This window comes from Eumetopias jubatus, unplaced genomic scaffold, assembly GCF_037043125.1.
Source record: "Eumetopias jubatus isolate StellerSeaLion01/CBP00866 unplaced genomic scaffold, mEumJub1_p1.0 scaffold_11, whole genome shotgun sequence".
Taxonomy (NCBI): Eukaryota; Metazoa; Chordata; class Mammalia; order Carnivora; family Otariidae; genus Eumetopias; species Eumetopias jubatus.
Genome location: NW_028274817.1, coordinates 18,883,035 through 18,899,986, shown reverse-complemented (window position 1 = coordinate 18,899,986; position 16,952 = coordinate 18,883,035). Strand labels below are relative to the sequence as shown.

The window sequence follows — 16,952 nt, the reverse complement described above, 5'->3', positions numbered from 1 at the left end:
ACGTTCCAGCTCTGCATTCTCTTGCTCTGAGGCTCTGGGCCTCAGTTTCCTCATTTTTCAAAAGAGAGGCTTGGACTAGATGGTCTTAGAGACCTTCCAGCTTTGATATTTTGTAATTCCAATAAAATATGCTATTTTCATGGATTTTTTTTTTTTTTTTGTCCACAAAACCAAATTTGTAACACTGGAATTAGCAGGTTTTTAAAAATGTCTTTCTTTCCTCTCAATCATAAGTCTCAGAGGTGGGATTTCAAAATGAGAATTTCCTACAGGCTCTAGCCATAATGATAGAACCATCACAGGAGTGCTATTAGACTTAATATTCTTATCTGTAGATATGTAGAAAAGCAAATAACGTTTGAAGATCTTTTGTTGCTTCTCTGTGGGTTCTTTATCCAGAAATGCTTATATAACTAATGTTTCTTAGTGGTAAGAAAAGTGGAAATGTAATGAATGGAAGGAAAATAAAGCCCCCTCCTTTTATCTTTGCCCCAACCCGGCTTTGGCCCTTGTGATTGTTTCTCAGCGCCACACCTGTGTTTTGCTGCTTGGGGAGCTGGGCAGGTACCCACACTCCTCCGCTGCTAATGGCGTTCCCAGCTCCTGTCAGAGTTGTCACGGTCAATTTTTTTTTTAACATTTCTGCGAGTTCCATCAAGTTTTACAGCTGAAAATCAAACTCATTAAGAAGCTCCCTAAGTATTTCAGAGTGAGCTAATTTTCCAATGCCAGGCTTGAGCACAGGATTTGGTGAAAAGGAATCTAGATATGGATCAAATAAGGACCAGGGACTTTACTCCCAGAACTTTGGGGGGCAGAGGGAGGGAGCTGAACAGTAATGCCCCCAGATGATGACCTGTGTCTTTAATTTGGCAAAATTGTCTGGTGACCCCAAGTACTCCTCCCAAGTCCACATGCTACTTAATATACTGGCAGGTGCATGAAGACTGCTCAGGAATGGTGAGAGATTTTTTTAACTCATCCACTCATTCTTTTTTACAGGCGACACTCTAGGCTCTGCTCCTTTTCCTGCAGATAGGGTGATGACTTTTGTGACAACCCTTAAAATGGTTTCCTCCTACATTTCTCTCAGCTCTTTCTCAGTCTCCTTTGCAATTTCCCACTCACCCGGCCAATTTGTTAATATTGGGGTGTCTCAAGGCTTAGTCCTTGAACTTCTTTTCTAACAATGCCCGCTCCCTTTGTGGCGTCATCCTGAATTATATCTTTAGATATCATCTATATGCGAACAATGCCCAAATGTATATCTCTACTACAGACCTCTCTTCTGAACTCCAGACTTCTATATCTACCTGTTTACTTGGCACTTTCACTGCGATTTAGAATAGATGTCTCAAACGTAACATATCAGAACTGAATTCCCCTCCAAGTCTGCTCATCCGATAGTCCTCCCCTTCTCAGTTAATGGCTCTTCATCCATCCAGTTTCTCAAGCTAAAAACCTTGAAGTCATCCTCGACTCTTCTTTTTCTCTGACACCTTGCATCAGAAAGATTGTGTTGGTTCCAGCTGCAATATCTACATATTTCCTGCATTTGGCCACTTTTGGCTTCCACTGCTATCACCCTGAAGCTACCATCATCTCTCTTGGATTATTGCAATAACCTCCTCACTGTGTTCCTGTTCTTCTCACCTCCCTCACCCCCACAGTGTGTTCTTAATGGAGCTTTTAGAGCAATTCTTTTAATGCATGTGCTAGATACTGTTGCTTGTCTGCTTAAAACCCCCCAGGGCTCCTCATCTCACCGAAAGCTGTTAGGGCCCAACATGACCTCCCCTCTCTCCTCTGGTTAACTCTCTGACCTCATCTCTTAATAACGTTCCCCTCACTCTGCTCCTTTATGTGCTTCAAACATACCAGGCACGTTTTTGTCTCAGAGCCTTTGTATCTGCTCTTCCTTCTGCAAGAATGAATGTCCTTCCCCTATTCGCATGACTTATTCTGTCATCTTCTTAATGAGTATTGCCTGCTTTAGTTTTTACATAGCATATATCATCATGTAACTCTCATAAAACACACACGTGTGTGTTTATTTATTGTTTGTCTCCCTCCACTGGAATGTTAAGTCCACAAGAAAAGTGGAAAATTGATCTTTGTCTCTTTTGTTCACTGCTGTATTTCCAGTTGCCAGAACCATGGTAAGCCCATAGGCGCTCAACTTGATGAAGGAAGGAAGGAAGGAAGGGAGGAAGGAAGGAATTATCCAAGTCAGGGTGACCAGTGTCTGAAAGCCAGGCATCAGAGAGACAATACAAAAAGGAAAAGTCATTCTGACTTATTGTAACTTAAGATCAGGGGCCCACCCAACATAAAAACTGTATGTTTTTCAGTATCTGCTTAGAGAAGCATAACTAAGTTTTACTCCTGGGACCACTTGTTCATTTACTTTTTTTGTGTGTGGAATGTGTCTCAAATCTTTCTCTTCTTTTCGGGGCGCCCAAGTGGCTCAGTCGGTGAAGCGTCTGCCTTCAGCTCAGGTCATGATCCCAGGGTCTTGGGATTGAGCCCCGCATCGGGCTCCCTGCTCAGTGGGAAGCCTGCTTCTCCCTCTCCCTCGGCCTGCTTGTGCACTCTCTCTCACTGTGTCTCTTTCTGTCAAGTAAATAAATAAAATATTAAAAAAAAATCTTTCTCTTCCTCTCCAGTCCTATTTTCATCACTGGTCCAAGCCCCGACCATCTTATGCCTAGCAAACTTTCATGGCCGCCTCTTTGACTCCCTGGCTTCCAGCTGCTTTGGCTCTGTGGTGCATCTTGGCATTCCAGTTATCCTCCATCTTGGCAAGACTGTGGTTTTATAATTTGGGGGCATACACACATAGCAGAGGCTGCTCAAAATGGGGAGATCAGGAAAAGAGGGTAGAATACTCATCAGCCTTCAGACTCAAGTGGTCCAGAGACAACCATCAGTCCTCAGGTGGGCAGTCTTGCTGAAATGTTCTGGGCTAGGGTAGGATTGGGGGTCTCGTTCTCAGACTGCAGTTTATCAAGGCCTGTGACCAGAGGAACCAAGTACACTAGCACGCAGGCCTCCTGATGACCTCCTACACTAGGAAGTTCATTGCTTCTAACACCCAGATTTCAATTTTTATCAACGGTCTGGAGCAGAGAGAACACCCTTCATTATTAGCAGAATCTCCATAAAGAATCCTCACCCTTTCCCTGTGCTCTCCTTTCTTCAATGACGGCACTAAGGCAGGGTATGGGGAGAGGAGGGGGTGGCAATTGTTCTGGCTGACTAGCACCTCCTTTCTCTTTTTTCTTATTTTTGGCTTAAAACATCAGAAATTTGTTATCTCAGTTTTGGAGCCATAAATCTGAAATCAACATCACTGGACCCAAAGCAAGGTTTCCGTAGGGGCATGCTCCTTCCAGAGGATCAAAAGAGACTGCTTTCCTTGCCTCTTGAAGCTTCTGGTGGATGCTGGCATTCTGCGACTTGCAGCCACACAGCTCCAATCTCGTCACCGTCTTCTTTGCTTTTATAAAGACTCTCATAGCACTTCGTTTTTCAATCTTTTTCAGTCTCTCCTCTCCTCCCCCAGACTCTAGTCACCTTCCTTTCTCCTCTGCACTGCTCAACATCCCTATCTACGTATACAGTTCCCCCAGGAGTGTCCACTGTTTTTACATGGCACTAGCCCCATGGCCACTGGGTCTGGGCACTTGAACAAAGCTGGTCAATGAGTCCCCTCCCCATCGTTACTGTATTTAAGAGCAGAAGGTAGTTCAATAATGATCTCTCCCTGGAAAGAGCTGCCTTTGTTAAACTGTGAAGTTCTGAAATTATTGGTGACAGTAGTGAGAGGGAAGAGTGAAGTCATATTGCAGATAGGAGTAGAGACAGACCTGAGGTGGGGGGCAATTCCTGGCCTTTGATGATTCCTGGTTATGATGATAGCTCACATGTCCATCACGCTCTGAGCACTTTATTTTCGCCTCAAAACAACCCTATGAGGAAGTTAATGTTACCATCCCCATTTTATAGATGAAGACATCAAGGTACTGGGAGGTTTCATAGCTTGCCCAGAGTCACAAATTCAGAACCTGGACCCTTGCATCCAGATTCTCTGCTCTTGACATTATACTGTCAGTCTTTGCAGCAGAGAGAAAGAGCCTAGTGGACAAAATCATGGGTGATTTTCATGAAAATTTTAACTCTCTGGCTCTCTGTTCCTTGCTGCTTCCTGTCTTTCTTTTCCCCTGCCCTTCCTTTCTCCTTTTAGTTTTGCCTTCCTTCTCTCTAGTTCACTCTCCCACCGTGACATTTCTTTGTTGACCATTTGCCCTATCTTCTTGATTATTCTCAACAGCGTGCCATAATACTGTCATTTTTCTATCTTAAAAAATCCTTTCTTGATTCCATTTCCCCCTTCAGCTTCGGCCCCACTTCTCAGATCCTCTTTATACCAAAACTCTTTGTAAGGGTTATAATATTCAGTTTCAAATTCTTCTCCTTTCATTCTCTTTGAAATCCAGTTGGGCTTTTGCCCCCACTCCTACAGAAACCGCAGGACCACTGCTGCCCTCTGAGTCCATCCCTTTCTCTGTAACTCCACTATAGGACTTAATGTGAGAATTGAGAACTTATCTGCGGGACTAAAAGAAAGGAGAGGTCATTCGGATATGGGGAGAGAGTGGAAGGAATCCAGAAAGGCTTACTGGAGGAGGTACCACTTGACCTGGGCCTTGAAGAGTGCGTAGTATTTGGACTTGTGGATGTATGGGGAAGCACAGGGAATTCAGTCAGGCCGAACTGGGTATGTGAAGGGGAGTAGAAATAAGAAACAATGTTAGAAATCAAGTCTGGGGCTGGAATGCCAGACTAAGGAGTTTTGCTTTTAGGCATGGTATGAAATGGAGTGGATATGAAGGTTATAGAATCGGGAATAAAAATTTGGGTCACAAAGCAATGATTTTCTTTCATTTCCCTTTCAGTTCTTTACTCAATCATTTCTCACTTAACTCTGAGTTTTTTTACAGGCTAGATGATGGGGTTCCTAGGCTACCCACAGAAAGAAGCAAACAAGCCAAGAGGGAGGACAGGTTTAATCTGAAAATAGGCACCCCTGGAGGGAGAGAAGGGCTACATGGCTGCTTGACCTGAAGGCTTCGAGCCTCCGTTACTGTACAATCTAATAACTGAGGGTTCTTTTTTTTTGTTTCTGCATGTAGACATTCTTTTAATAACTTTTTTCCTGACTATAAAGGTAATGCATATTCAATAAAAGACATTTGTAAAACAGAACAGCATAGAAAAGAAGCCCATCTAGAGACAGTCACTGCTAACAGTTGGGTATTGGTTGTTCTTTGCACATGTGTCCACGTATACATATATATTTACATATTTTAAGCAAAACTTATGTTGTCCAGATATGAAATAGCCTGCTTTCCTCACTCAACAATAGACATATCATGAATATTTCCCGAATCAATGCCAGTTTTAATGGCTTCATGGTATTCTCTTAGCGCCTATTTTGGACATCTAGATTGGTTCTACTTGCTTACTATTAAATATCCTTGTTACAGTCATCATAGCCCTTTTCTCTGCTTATTTCTCTAGGGACATATTTCTAGACGTAGAATTGTTAGAATATCATGTGACTACACTTTTTTTTTAAGGTTTCTCCTTTCTGAAAGGTTTTACTGTTCACACTCCCACCAGCAGAGAGGAGGTGCCTGTTTCCTTATGCTCAGGATAGCATAAACTTTTGTATTTGTTTTCATTTTTGCTTATCTTTCATTTTTTCTTGGGAGTTTTTAGGGAACTTTCAGAACCAAGGGACTCAACAAATCCTGCCTGCCTTGTGGTCCTTGGCTGAGACCTGGCATTCCCTTTTTGTCTTGGGCAGAGTGGTACCTTAAAGAAGGCCCTGCTCGACTACATGCAATGCTGCTGCCCTGGGGCAGTGAAAAGCACAGCGTGCCTGCCCTGTCCTTGCCCATGTGCCAGGAGACCTATGAGAACCATGAGGCAGCTGCCTGTAACCAGGTGATACTGATTGAATCTCAGCTCCCATCTTTGGGGTGAGCAGATGTCCCAGCTGGCCAGGTTCTTAGGGCTAAGAAGGGCAAGAGCCCTTGAGATTGGCTGTTAGATGCTGAGGTGGGGATTAGTCACTCAGCACGGACTTAACTGGGCATGGAGAGATGGAAAGGGAACTTGGAAGGCATTCGCACTTCTCGGGATCTGTAGCCTGTGCAGCCAGGGTATCATCCGTTGGGAACCAATCTATGTGTATGTTGATGCTATGTAAACTGATCTGGATGTTTCAGAGAGGAATGAAGAAGTAGAGGACCCACTGAATCCTCCGGAGTGTCTGCACTTTTGGACCAATAGCCTTTGTGCAAGTGAGACGTATGTGCTTCACTGTGAACATGAGCTGGGACGTTTTTATTCCAGCCCACCATCACCATGAATAATTGTGATGTGAGCAGTCTGCCTTGGGAGTCTGACAGGCTTAACAAGTCCCCTTCACTCCCCTTCAGAGGACAGCCTCAAGGACGGGCCACGGCTAAAGCAGCTACTGCTAAAGGTCCTGCCTCTGATGCTGGATGCCGTAGAGAGTTACACTAAGGCAGCCCTAGAGAGTCTTATTTCGGACTGGCCTTGGGACTTGATTCCTGCAGTAGGAATGCTCTCACTTTGTCCTCCTGCTCTGTCAAGTGAAGAAGGTGGGAGTCATGGGCCAATTGGGGGCAGAAGAAGTGAGTACAGTTGCTAGAAGGCTCATGTGGGCAGATGGAAGCAACAAAGTCTCTACCTGTGTCTCCCTGCACCCTTGTCTCTCAGGACTCCTGTGGGCCACAGGTCCTGCACCGTCCCTGGCTTGCTAGCTTGAGAACTGATTCACTTTCTGAACACTGGTCACAACGCAGTGTTCATTAACCTCAGCCAACACAGGCCGATGGGCTGTACAGGTTTCCCCCGCTATCTCAAAGTAGAGCGTTCCTATGAAACCGTTCATGAGCTGCAATGATGTAAAGCAAAAAAGCAGTTACCATTTCATAAAAGCAAAAATCCTCTTCAGATTTATTTCACTTAGAGAAAACAGGTACTAATGTAGGTCTTTTGTAAAAGCGGAGTGGCATAGAGTGAACTTTCGGATAGCGGGAGAAACCTGTATCATGACCCTACTTGGTTCTGTTAGGTGAGCAAGAAAGAGAAATCTAGTTAGCACTGTCACATCCCCTCTCCTGATGTCCCACTCATGGGACCCAGAGCTTGAGTGACTTGCCTAAGGTCTCAGGGCTAATTACAGAACCAGGAATTCCAGTTCTCTTGACTTCGCTGCCTAATAAACCAAGTTGCCTTTTCATGGTCATATTTCTTACTAGCATATTGGGGCAGGGTTGGAGAATACTGGCCCATGCTGTTAGGACAGCAGAGAGGCAGACACCTTTGGCTCCTTAGACAGCTGAGATTCTGAGTAACATCCCTGTTAGTGGTTCTGTGAGCATCTCTTAGCCCCGGGGTTTCTAGAATGGTGATCCTGGGTCAGCATAGGGAGTCAGGGCTGCCAAAGGCTGGTTCTAGCCCTTTAATGAGGAAGGATGTTTATCAGAGAATCAGCCCTTTCACTGTTCTTTGTACTGTTAAATTAGTGGGAAGAATGTTCTTTCCCAGAGGTTTTATTATAACTAATGTTCTTAGTGGCCATGTGGAATCATCATGGCAAGGTCAGCACAAGCCTAGAACCCTCTGTTTAATAGCATAGGAAATGATGTAAGACATCTTAGAAATGTTCTCATTTAAAACGATTAAAGTAAAAAAAAATGGTACTGGAAGGGGCGTGTTTCAGTTATCTGGTAAATTCACTTAAATTCTCAGATTCTTCTCTTGCTGAATAAACAAGGCATGATTGTAATGCCGGCTTTACCAAGTGCTGCCGTGTGTGTGTGTGTGTGTGTGTGTGAGAGAGAGAGAGAGAGAGAGAGAGAGAGACAGAGAGAGAGACAGAGAGAGAGAGCGAGAGAGAGAGAAGGAGGGAGAGAGAGAGGAACAAGAGTGTATTATGTGAAAAACATTGAATTCCAGGTTTTTCTTTCCCAGACTACATGGTTCTGGTCTAGAGGGCAGAACATGTTCATTAATGTATTAAAACACACCCACACTCTTGATTCCTTGAGCTTCTCTTCAATATGTCAAATTCATCCTTGCATCCCCTATTGGCTGGCAGTGTCTTGGGCAGAGTAAGCACTTGAACCACAATATGTCAAATTCATCCTTGCATCCCCTATTGGCTGGCAGTGTCTTGGGCAGAGTAAGCACTTGAACCACAATATGTCAAATTCATCCTTGCATCCCCTATTGGCTGGCAGTGTCTTGGGCAGAGTAAGCACTTGAACCACCTGTGAATTGAAATGTTAAGTTTCAAGTCTTGAGGCCCAGCCACACAAAGCACAGTTTTGCTGGTGTGGGTACAAAACTTTTTTTTTTAAGGGAATAAGATAATGTCATATTTTGTTTCTATTTTTTTTACCATGTTTAGAATTTGTTGCCTTTTTATGATTCCAACTGCACATTGGACAGATGTCTTCAGGGACTTCTCTCCAACAACTCCCAGATCCCTTTCCTGTGCCAGAACTGATGGTTTGGAGACTAACATCTTGTGAATAGCATTTGGCTCATTTTCTCCTAAATGCAGTACTTTGTATTTGCTCACACTGAAGCTCATCTGTTACTTCTTCACTTGAGGGACCTTCCTGCTATTTATGCATTGCCTTAGAGTTTCACTATTTCAAAATGGGCTAAGAATCAGTTTCTCCATCATTTATAAAATTTATTATTTAAAATATATTTCTATTAAATGAACATATATAGAGCTTACTGGATAATGGGCCCTGTTCTAAGTAGTTTATAAATATTAACATATTTACTGAAATTAATCCTGGCCCCACTCTGGGGGCTCTCACTTTGTATTTCATCAACCTCGAGACTGTGGGTAGAATTTAGGAAGCATGTTAACTTGGATGGAAATATTACACTTAGATTTTCACTAACTTCTAACTGAAATATAGCATTTTCTTCCATTACAAATGTAGACAACAAAGTACAGAGGGGTTCACAGTATCTGTGACTTTTTCACCAGTATCACAGATACTATGGTATCATAAGTTATTCCATATTTCTTGAAATATTTGTGTTTATCACAACTTCAAAATTACAGGAGTTATTAGGCCGGTCATTACGTATTGGTATTTAATGTGTTAAGGGAGCACATAGGTTACTATATCACAAATGTGTTTCGGTTAACTATTATTATTTCAATATAGTTGGTTTCCTTTGTTTCATGCATTTAAAAATGTTATTCTCATAAGGGGTTCATGGACTTCACCAGACTTCCTAGGGGGTCCCATGGCACTAAAAATTGTCAAGGAAACCTACTTCCCATTCTCTTAGCCATACTAGGCAGAGGCTGAAGATGAAGTGGCATAGATATTGGGAGGACTCAGGCACCCTGCATTTTATTTTTTATTTATTTATTTTTTAATTTTTTTGAAGCTTTTATTTATTTACTTGACAGAGAGAGACACAGTGAGAGAGGGAACACAAGCAGGGGGAGTGGGAGAGGGAGAAGCAGGCTTCCTGCGGAGCTGGGAACCCCATGTGGGGCTCGATCCCAGGACCCCGGGATCATGACCTGAGCCGAAGGCAGATGCTTAATGACTGAGCCACCCAGGCGCCCCACGCACCCTGCATTTTAATCCCAGCTCCACCATCCACTTAGTTGTGTAACCTAGGGTATGGCTCCTCATCCTTCTGATGCTTGTTTTCCTTAGCTGCAATAATGGTGGGAGAGCCAGCCATCCACCCCTGCTAGCTCACAGGGTGTTGTGAAGATCAGATGACATAATGTCTGTGTACAGGGGTGCTCCGAAAACACTTTAAAGCGTGATATAAAGTATTTGTTGAGGAATATTAATGAGTTAAGATTGAAGAGGTCTGATGATCCAGGGGGCTATTAATCAGACCTGGAGTGAATGCAGTTAGGTAGAACACTCTTTAATATGTCCTGCATCCCATTTTCCACCCAAGATCTGAGATCATCTTCATAAGGCTCCAGACTTGGGTCTGAATGCTCACATTTGCGTATAGTCAATTCCTTTTCCTTCCTCCCATTTCCCCAAGTAATGGCTTCAGTATGCCTTTGACACCATCCACCCAGATAGAATTTAGGGAAGCTGGGATCCTCGAAGCTTCCTGACACTGTGAAAGAATAGGATGATGTTATGGATCTTGGGATATGGAAGACCATATAATTGTGGGTTTATTTCTGGGTTTTCTATCCTGTTCTATTGATCTATGCATTTATTTTTGTGCCAGTACCATACTGTTTTGATCACTTTAGCTTTGTAATATAACTCAAAGACTGGAGTTGTGATACCTCCAGCTTTGCTTTTCATTTTCAAAATTGTTTTGACTCTTCAGGGCCTTTTGTGGTTCCGTGTAAATTTTATGATTTTTTGTTCTAGTTCTGTGAAAAATAGTGTTGGTATTTTGATAGGGATTGTATTAAATGTGTAGGTTGCTCTATTTGTTCTTCCAGTCCATGAGCGTGGAGTGTCTTTCCATTTCTTTGTGTCACCTTCAATTTCTTTCATCAGTGTTTAATAGTTTTCAGAGTACAGGGCTTTCACCTCTTTGGTTAAGTTTATTCCTAGGCATTTTATTATTTTGGTACAATTATAAGTGGGATTGCTTTCTTAATTTCTCTTTCTGCTGCTTCATTATTAGTGTATAGAAATGCAACATACTTCTATGCACTGATTTTGTATCCCAACGGGTCCCATTCTTAAGTTACCCTGTGGCCCTATGGGATTTCTGACACTAGAAAGGTAGCTCTGCTGCCATCAAAGCATTGTTAATATTATTATTAGTTGAATAATAATTATAGCTATTTTTTGAACACTGATTTTGCCAGGCAGGATTAGTACTGGGCACTTTACATTGAGCAAAGCCTTATGAATGACACTTTCAGGGAAATATGCTTAGATTTCCACTTTATAGATGAAAACTAAAGACTCAGAGAGGTTCAGTAACATTGTTAGATGTGACCTTGGGCCCCGTGGTATAATAGAAAAAGAATGAATTGATGCCAGACAGATTTGGGTTCAAATCCTGGGCTTTATCTCCACTATGTACCTTGGACAAGTAATTTAACCTGTCTGAGCCTGTTTTCTCCTCTTACCATAGTTCTTCTTGTTAGTGAAGCCTTCCACAATGTTTCCCTGTAGCACTTTGTACGTGACCATGTCATTTAGCAGGCATCCCCACCAGAGTGTAAACTCTTGAAGGAAGAGGTCATGTTTTGTTCCCCTTTGAATTTCTAAGACCAAGAGTTGTACATATCAGGTGCTCTAAATGGCATGTGAATGAATAATGTGGGGCTTATGGTAATACCAATTAGGTTGATATGAAGGATAAATAACATATTGGAGCAGTAGGAAGTTTTAAGTTTGTGGTTGGACAGACTAAAATTCAAATTTCATCTTTGCCTCTTAGAAACTTAAGCAAGTTGCATTACATCTCAGAGTCTCAGATAAAACCTAAGATAATATTACCTACCATTCACAGTTGTAGTAAAAATGAATAACTCTCTTTCTCCCTCTCTAGATAGATAGATAGACACACACACACACACACACACACACACACACACACACACACATCACTGGTAAGTAGGAATCACTAATCAATGTTAGCTTTTATTATTAGTGCATATGAATGTAGTTTGTATAGAGTGTTACACAAATACTCATTTAACAAACATTTATTGCCTACAATGCACCAGGTTTGGGGATGTGATAGTGAACAAGATAAATGAGAACCATTCTCTCCTAGAATTTACACTCTGGGACTGGTACGGGGGGGTGTGCATTGGGGCACAGAGAATAATTCAGGTCTCAAGAGTGAGCCATCATTACCACCTATTCACACCATTGACAGTTGGTCAACACTGAATATTTTTCATGCTGAGCTTTTATGGTCTTGGCTACAGGGTGAAGGATTTAAGTCCAGTATGTTAAAGCCTACTCTTCTAGATCCTTGAGGGTAAGCACCAGGCATACTCCTTTTGTACTCCATAATGCCTGGCAGGGTGCCTGGGCCTGAATAAATGTTTGGAATACCTTTGAACAGCTAAGTTTCCCTTCTTGAGGCCCCACAACATGATGTAGCGCCACAGTTCTGGGTGTGAACACAAAAGCATTTTTCTTAAAGTGAGGGTAAGGTCATAGCTTATAATTACTTTTGGCTGAATCATAATCATAATCATAATCATAACTCTATTGTGAACTCATTATGGTCCAGGCACTGGCTGGGCAATTTGCACGTGCTATCTTGATGACGCTACCACCACTCTCAGGTACTATTTCTCCTTAAATTTACCCATAAGGAAATTGAAGCTCTCATTGTGTCCGTGTAACTTGACACACAGGCAAGAAGTGACTGTAGGCAGCAGGATAGCATAATAGGTGCTCAGCAGATGGTAGCAATTGTGGTGAATAGTGAATCTGGGTCTATTTGAGAGACTAAGACAGCTAAGAATCCCAAGGGCTTACCCAGTTCCAGCAGGTGAGTCAAAGGTCTTGTACATCTATGCTGTATTTTCAAGGGATATAGTTTATTCTGCATTCTATGAACAACATAGAGTTTTGGGCCCAATTAAGTAGAACATAGTTAAGTGCTTAGTTTGCTCCGAAAACTATTTCCTTTTCACTGAGGACATTTAACAAGCAACTTGGTAATATTAAAGAACCAGAACTAGAGATGTCAGACAGACTAGGAAGAGAGAGAAAACAACCATTTGTAAAATTAAAAAATGCTTCTATTCATTATTATCTGGAATCTATAACTATTGGAGCTCCTAAAAATAACAAAACAGTTCAAAATTTGGGCAGAATAACAGAACAATAATTAGAATAAATAGCACTGAGCATTTGTAAGGCAAAATAGCTTCATTAGTATATTTCTATGATGGATGGAAAGAATTGTGAGCTGGCATGTGCTGCAATTTGATTATGTAATATAATGCAAATGGATTTTATTTTTACGTATTATGACACAATTCTGGACTAGCATAGCAGTCAGGGTTCTCCAAAGAAACAGAACCAGTGGGATGTGTACACACACACACACACACATACACAGATTTATTTTAAGGAATTGGGTCATGTGATTGTGGGGGCTGGAAAATTTGAAATTTGTGGGGCCAGCCAGCAGTCTGGAAATTCTGGCAGGTGTTAATGCTACAGTCGTGAATCCAAAGGCAATCTGGAGGCACAATTCCTCTCTCCTCAGAGGACTTCAGGTCTTTAATGGATTAGATGAGTCCCAGCCACATTATGGAGGACAATCTGCTTCAATTCAAAGTCTACCAGTTTCAATGTTAATGATATTTTTTCAAACATACCTCCACAGCAACGTCTAGACTGGTGTTTGATTAAGCAACTGGGCACTATAGCCTAGCCAACTTGACACATAAACTTAACCTTCACAACCAGTGTATTCAAGCAGGCTGGGAGGAGTACACCTGGACTAAATGGGCGGGAATAATAGGAAGAGACCATTTGTAGCACAAGTAGATTAAGTGAAGGACAGCAAGGGGCCTGGGTGTAACAGTTGTTGCTTTTAAAATTTGTTGTTTTAAAACGTCATGGCATTTAGCTTATTTAAATAAGAAATAATTGGTAAGTGGCAAATTTCCCTTGATTTCAGAGATATTATTAAAATAAGGCATTCCAGGACCTCTGAGATTGACGAATCAAAGGCTTCTATGGCGCTGATGACAGGGAGGAGGCTCGAGTGAAAATAACCCCAGTTCCCTGCGTGTGCCACAGCTGGGTGCTTCAGGGGGAAGCCAGCTTTACGCGTGACTGAGCTGCTGTGGGGCCCTCTTTCTAGTTGTCAAGGTGAAGGTTTAGCATCTTCTTTCAACATCCTGGTACTCCAAAGAAGAAATCGAGATGATTCACTAAAGGATCAGAGAGCAAGTAATTCAAAACAGAACACCAAACTGAAGTATAAAAAAGAAATATTTATCTTTGAAAAATACAACTTTGAACACACTACGGACATCTCATTTACAAAGTATTTTCCTGAAACACTCTTCATTGGCTTTGCTTACTTAGTACATTCTTTTATTCTGAATCAAGACTCAAGGGAGGGCATGCTTGTGTTACTACAAGCACCAGCAACACCACAGAAGAAAAGATCATCTGTGCCTCAGGATATTAGCCCCAAATCCTCACCCTTTCTCTTTCGTTTCCATCAAGCAGGACTTCCTGACTGGTCCACGTACACTCTGCCATTGCAACCTGCTGGGTGGGCACCATAGAACTGGAGGTGCCCCCGGCCATCGGCGCTCCAGGCGGAGCTGAGCTATTTGCAGGAAGCCTCACAAACCCGGGCTCATTCATTACCAGGAGTTTTCTACTAATACTCGTATCAACTGTTTGCAAACATTCAGCTTGAAGTGAACATAGTATTTACAGCAGTACACGGTTTGCAATTCAACACGCTGATGGCAGAAGAAAAGGGACCAACAGACTTTGTAAGAAGGCCAGAGGGAAGGCATATTAGAATGAATCCCTTCTGCTAACGTGTGTGTACGTGCATGTGCACATGTGCACACGTGTGTTTTAATTCATAGAAAACTAAACATGCCCTCCTTTAAAAGCAGACTGTTTACAAGGTGATTCTGAATAGCACATACACATGCCAGTCATACTGGACACTTGCCTTCTGAGAATACATCTAGATGTTTTTAATCTGATATATTAGAGAAAATAACTTCGGAACATTTGTCAACTTTTGGTTCACAGTAATTTTGCAAAAAGCCACAAACCATGCTTTGTCTTTTAAAAGGGGAGAGCCTGGTCAGGCGCCTTCTAGAAGACGCTGTGTTATTCATTTACTGGCTTACTGGGGGTTGGAAAGACCGTGTCAGTTCACATTAATGTGAAGAGAAGTTTTGAAACACAAATCACATACAAATCATCAAAACATTTCAATTAACAGTGTTTAAAAAAATACCAAACTCTACGACAGTAGTACAGACACTGAAAACACCCCAAATACTCTTTAGCCTCAGGCCTTTTTCAATATCACTAATAAAAGAGACAAGCCACTGACAGAAAGGGAGCAAGTTACAGCGCTTGAGGGTCTGAGTCTGTGTCTTTTTAGGGCCTGTAGCTCGAGGTGCTGCTCTAGGATCCTTATTTTAACTCAAAAGATATTCCGGGAACAACCTGGCAAATTTAAAGCACTTCCCACTTGAAAACCATTGAGAATACAAATCACTTTCTCGGCACGTCCACCGCACATTTCTCTGCAGGAGCCCAGGCCGTGAGGCCGCGGCATTCAGGTCAGTTTCAGGCCCTCGAAGCCGCAGAACTTCCACCTCTTCTCCAGACTGGCTCCGACCCCGGTCATTTCCTGCCTGAAGGTGTGCTGCAGCCGGCCCATGAGACACTCCACATCGCTGGTGCAGATCTGCGGGCCAGAGAGAGGAGCTCCACTCAGAAGCAGTTCTACCCTGCAGATGAGTCCCCTGGGCTTCCCTTGTACGGGTTTTGTAATTGCTGTATGTAGGTAATAATTTACTTACAACAAATTCACCTACTCTATGTGTAGAGTTTAATGAATTTTAGTACATTTATACAGTTGGGCAACTCTCACTATTTAGTTTTAGAACATTCCATCACCCACAGAAGGTTCCTTCACGCCCCTTTGTAGTCAATCGTTCCTCCCAATCCCTGACTCCGATTTTTTTGCTGTGGTTTTGAATTTTCTGGAAATTTTATATATGTGCAATCATACGATATATATAGTCTTTTGTGACTAGTTTCTTTCACTTAGCATGACGTTTTGGGGATTGATCACCACCGAGCTTTCTAATGAAAAGAGCTAGTGTCAGTTGTGTGGACAGGCTTGGGTTCATAGCCAGCTGAATGACAGCTGGTCGGTGCCACTGTGCCTGTGCACAGGCCTACTGAAGCTGCAAAGCCTTTTGGGAGGGGAGGGAGGCAGGGCAGAACTCTTCATACATGTGTTGCTTTACAAAGGAAAAATGACAGAAATAAGGAATGCCCTGTATTTCTACTTCTGTGCATCGTCTCCCTCTCCCCATTTCACACACACACACACACACACACACACCCCAACATAAAAACAAAAATCTGTGGACCCCTTTAGGACTTGTTTCAGGTGGTCATCTTGACATGAGTAGCAACCTTCCTAACTGTGAACCTGGGGACTAGCGCTCAACTGAGGAGCACTAGGGGATCCTGAGAGAAACCCTCAGTTGCCGCCACACTGAATGTTCCTGAAGCTGGAGGGAGGGACCCCTCCGCCAATTCTGTTGGCATCATTGCAGGCTCTCTTTGGGAGGCCCTGTCACTACTCTGGCAGGAAGCTGCTCAGGACAAAATGGGCTGAGAGTAGGAGTGAGGTCATGCTTTCTTCCTACTGCTAGTAGTAGATGGTAGCCAGTTAAGTAAAAGACGCACATTGCAGGGTATCATATAGAGTTGAATTCCATTCTAAAAACCATAAATATACAATGTTTACAGATGTATACATATAATATAGGTGCAGCATATGTATGGAAAATGGTCTGAAAGAAGATATGCCAAACTGTTAACAGTGATGATCCTGGAAGGGTGGGGCTGGGTCACTTTCACTTTCCCTTCACTGTCTTTCTATCTTGCTTACATTTTTAACATAAAATGTATTTTTTTTTTACAATTTTTGAAAAAAGGGCCAGATCATTTTTACTGACACAAAGTCCAGTTTTATACCACTTCAACCTACCACTTGGTCCTGCTGCTCACATTCGATCCCTCCCTTTGCTGCCAAATGGGCTCTTTAATTGCGGAATGGTATCACTTTCAGAGCTCAATGAGAGGGGCGTGCTGGCTCGAACTAAA

General features: G+C 42.5%; 1 protein-coding gene across 8 annotated transcripts in view; it reads right to left on the bottom strand.

Moving 5' to 3' along the window:
- Positions 1-14,039: 14,039 nt before the first annotated feature.
- Positions 14,040-16,952, bottom strand: part of ENOX2 (ecto-NOX disulfide-thiol exchanger 2) — a 282,023-nt gene continuing 279,110 nt past the window's right edge. For all 8 annotated transcript variants that reach the window (XM_088028643.1, XM_028122755.2, XM_088028644.1 and 5 more), the window contains one exon: positions 14,040-15,516. In XM_088028643.1, the coding sequence (XP_087884769.1) occupies positions 15,385-15,516 (132 nt within the window). In that variant the 3' untranslated portion in view covers positions 14,040-15,384. The remainder of the gene's footprint in view (positions 15,517-16,952) is intronic.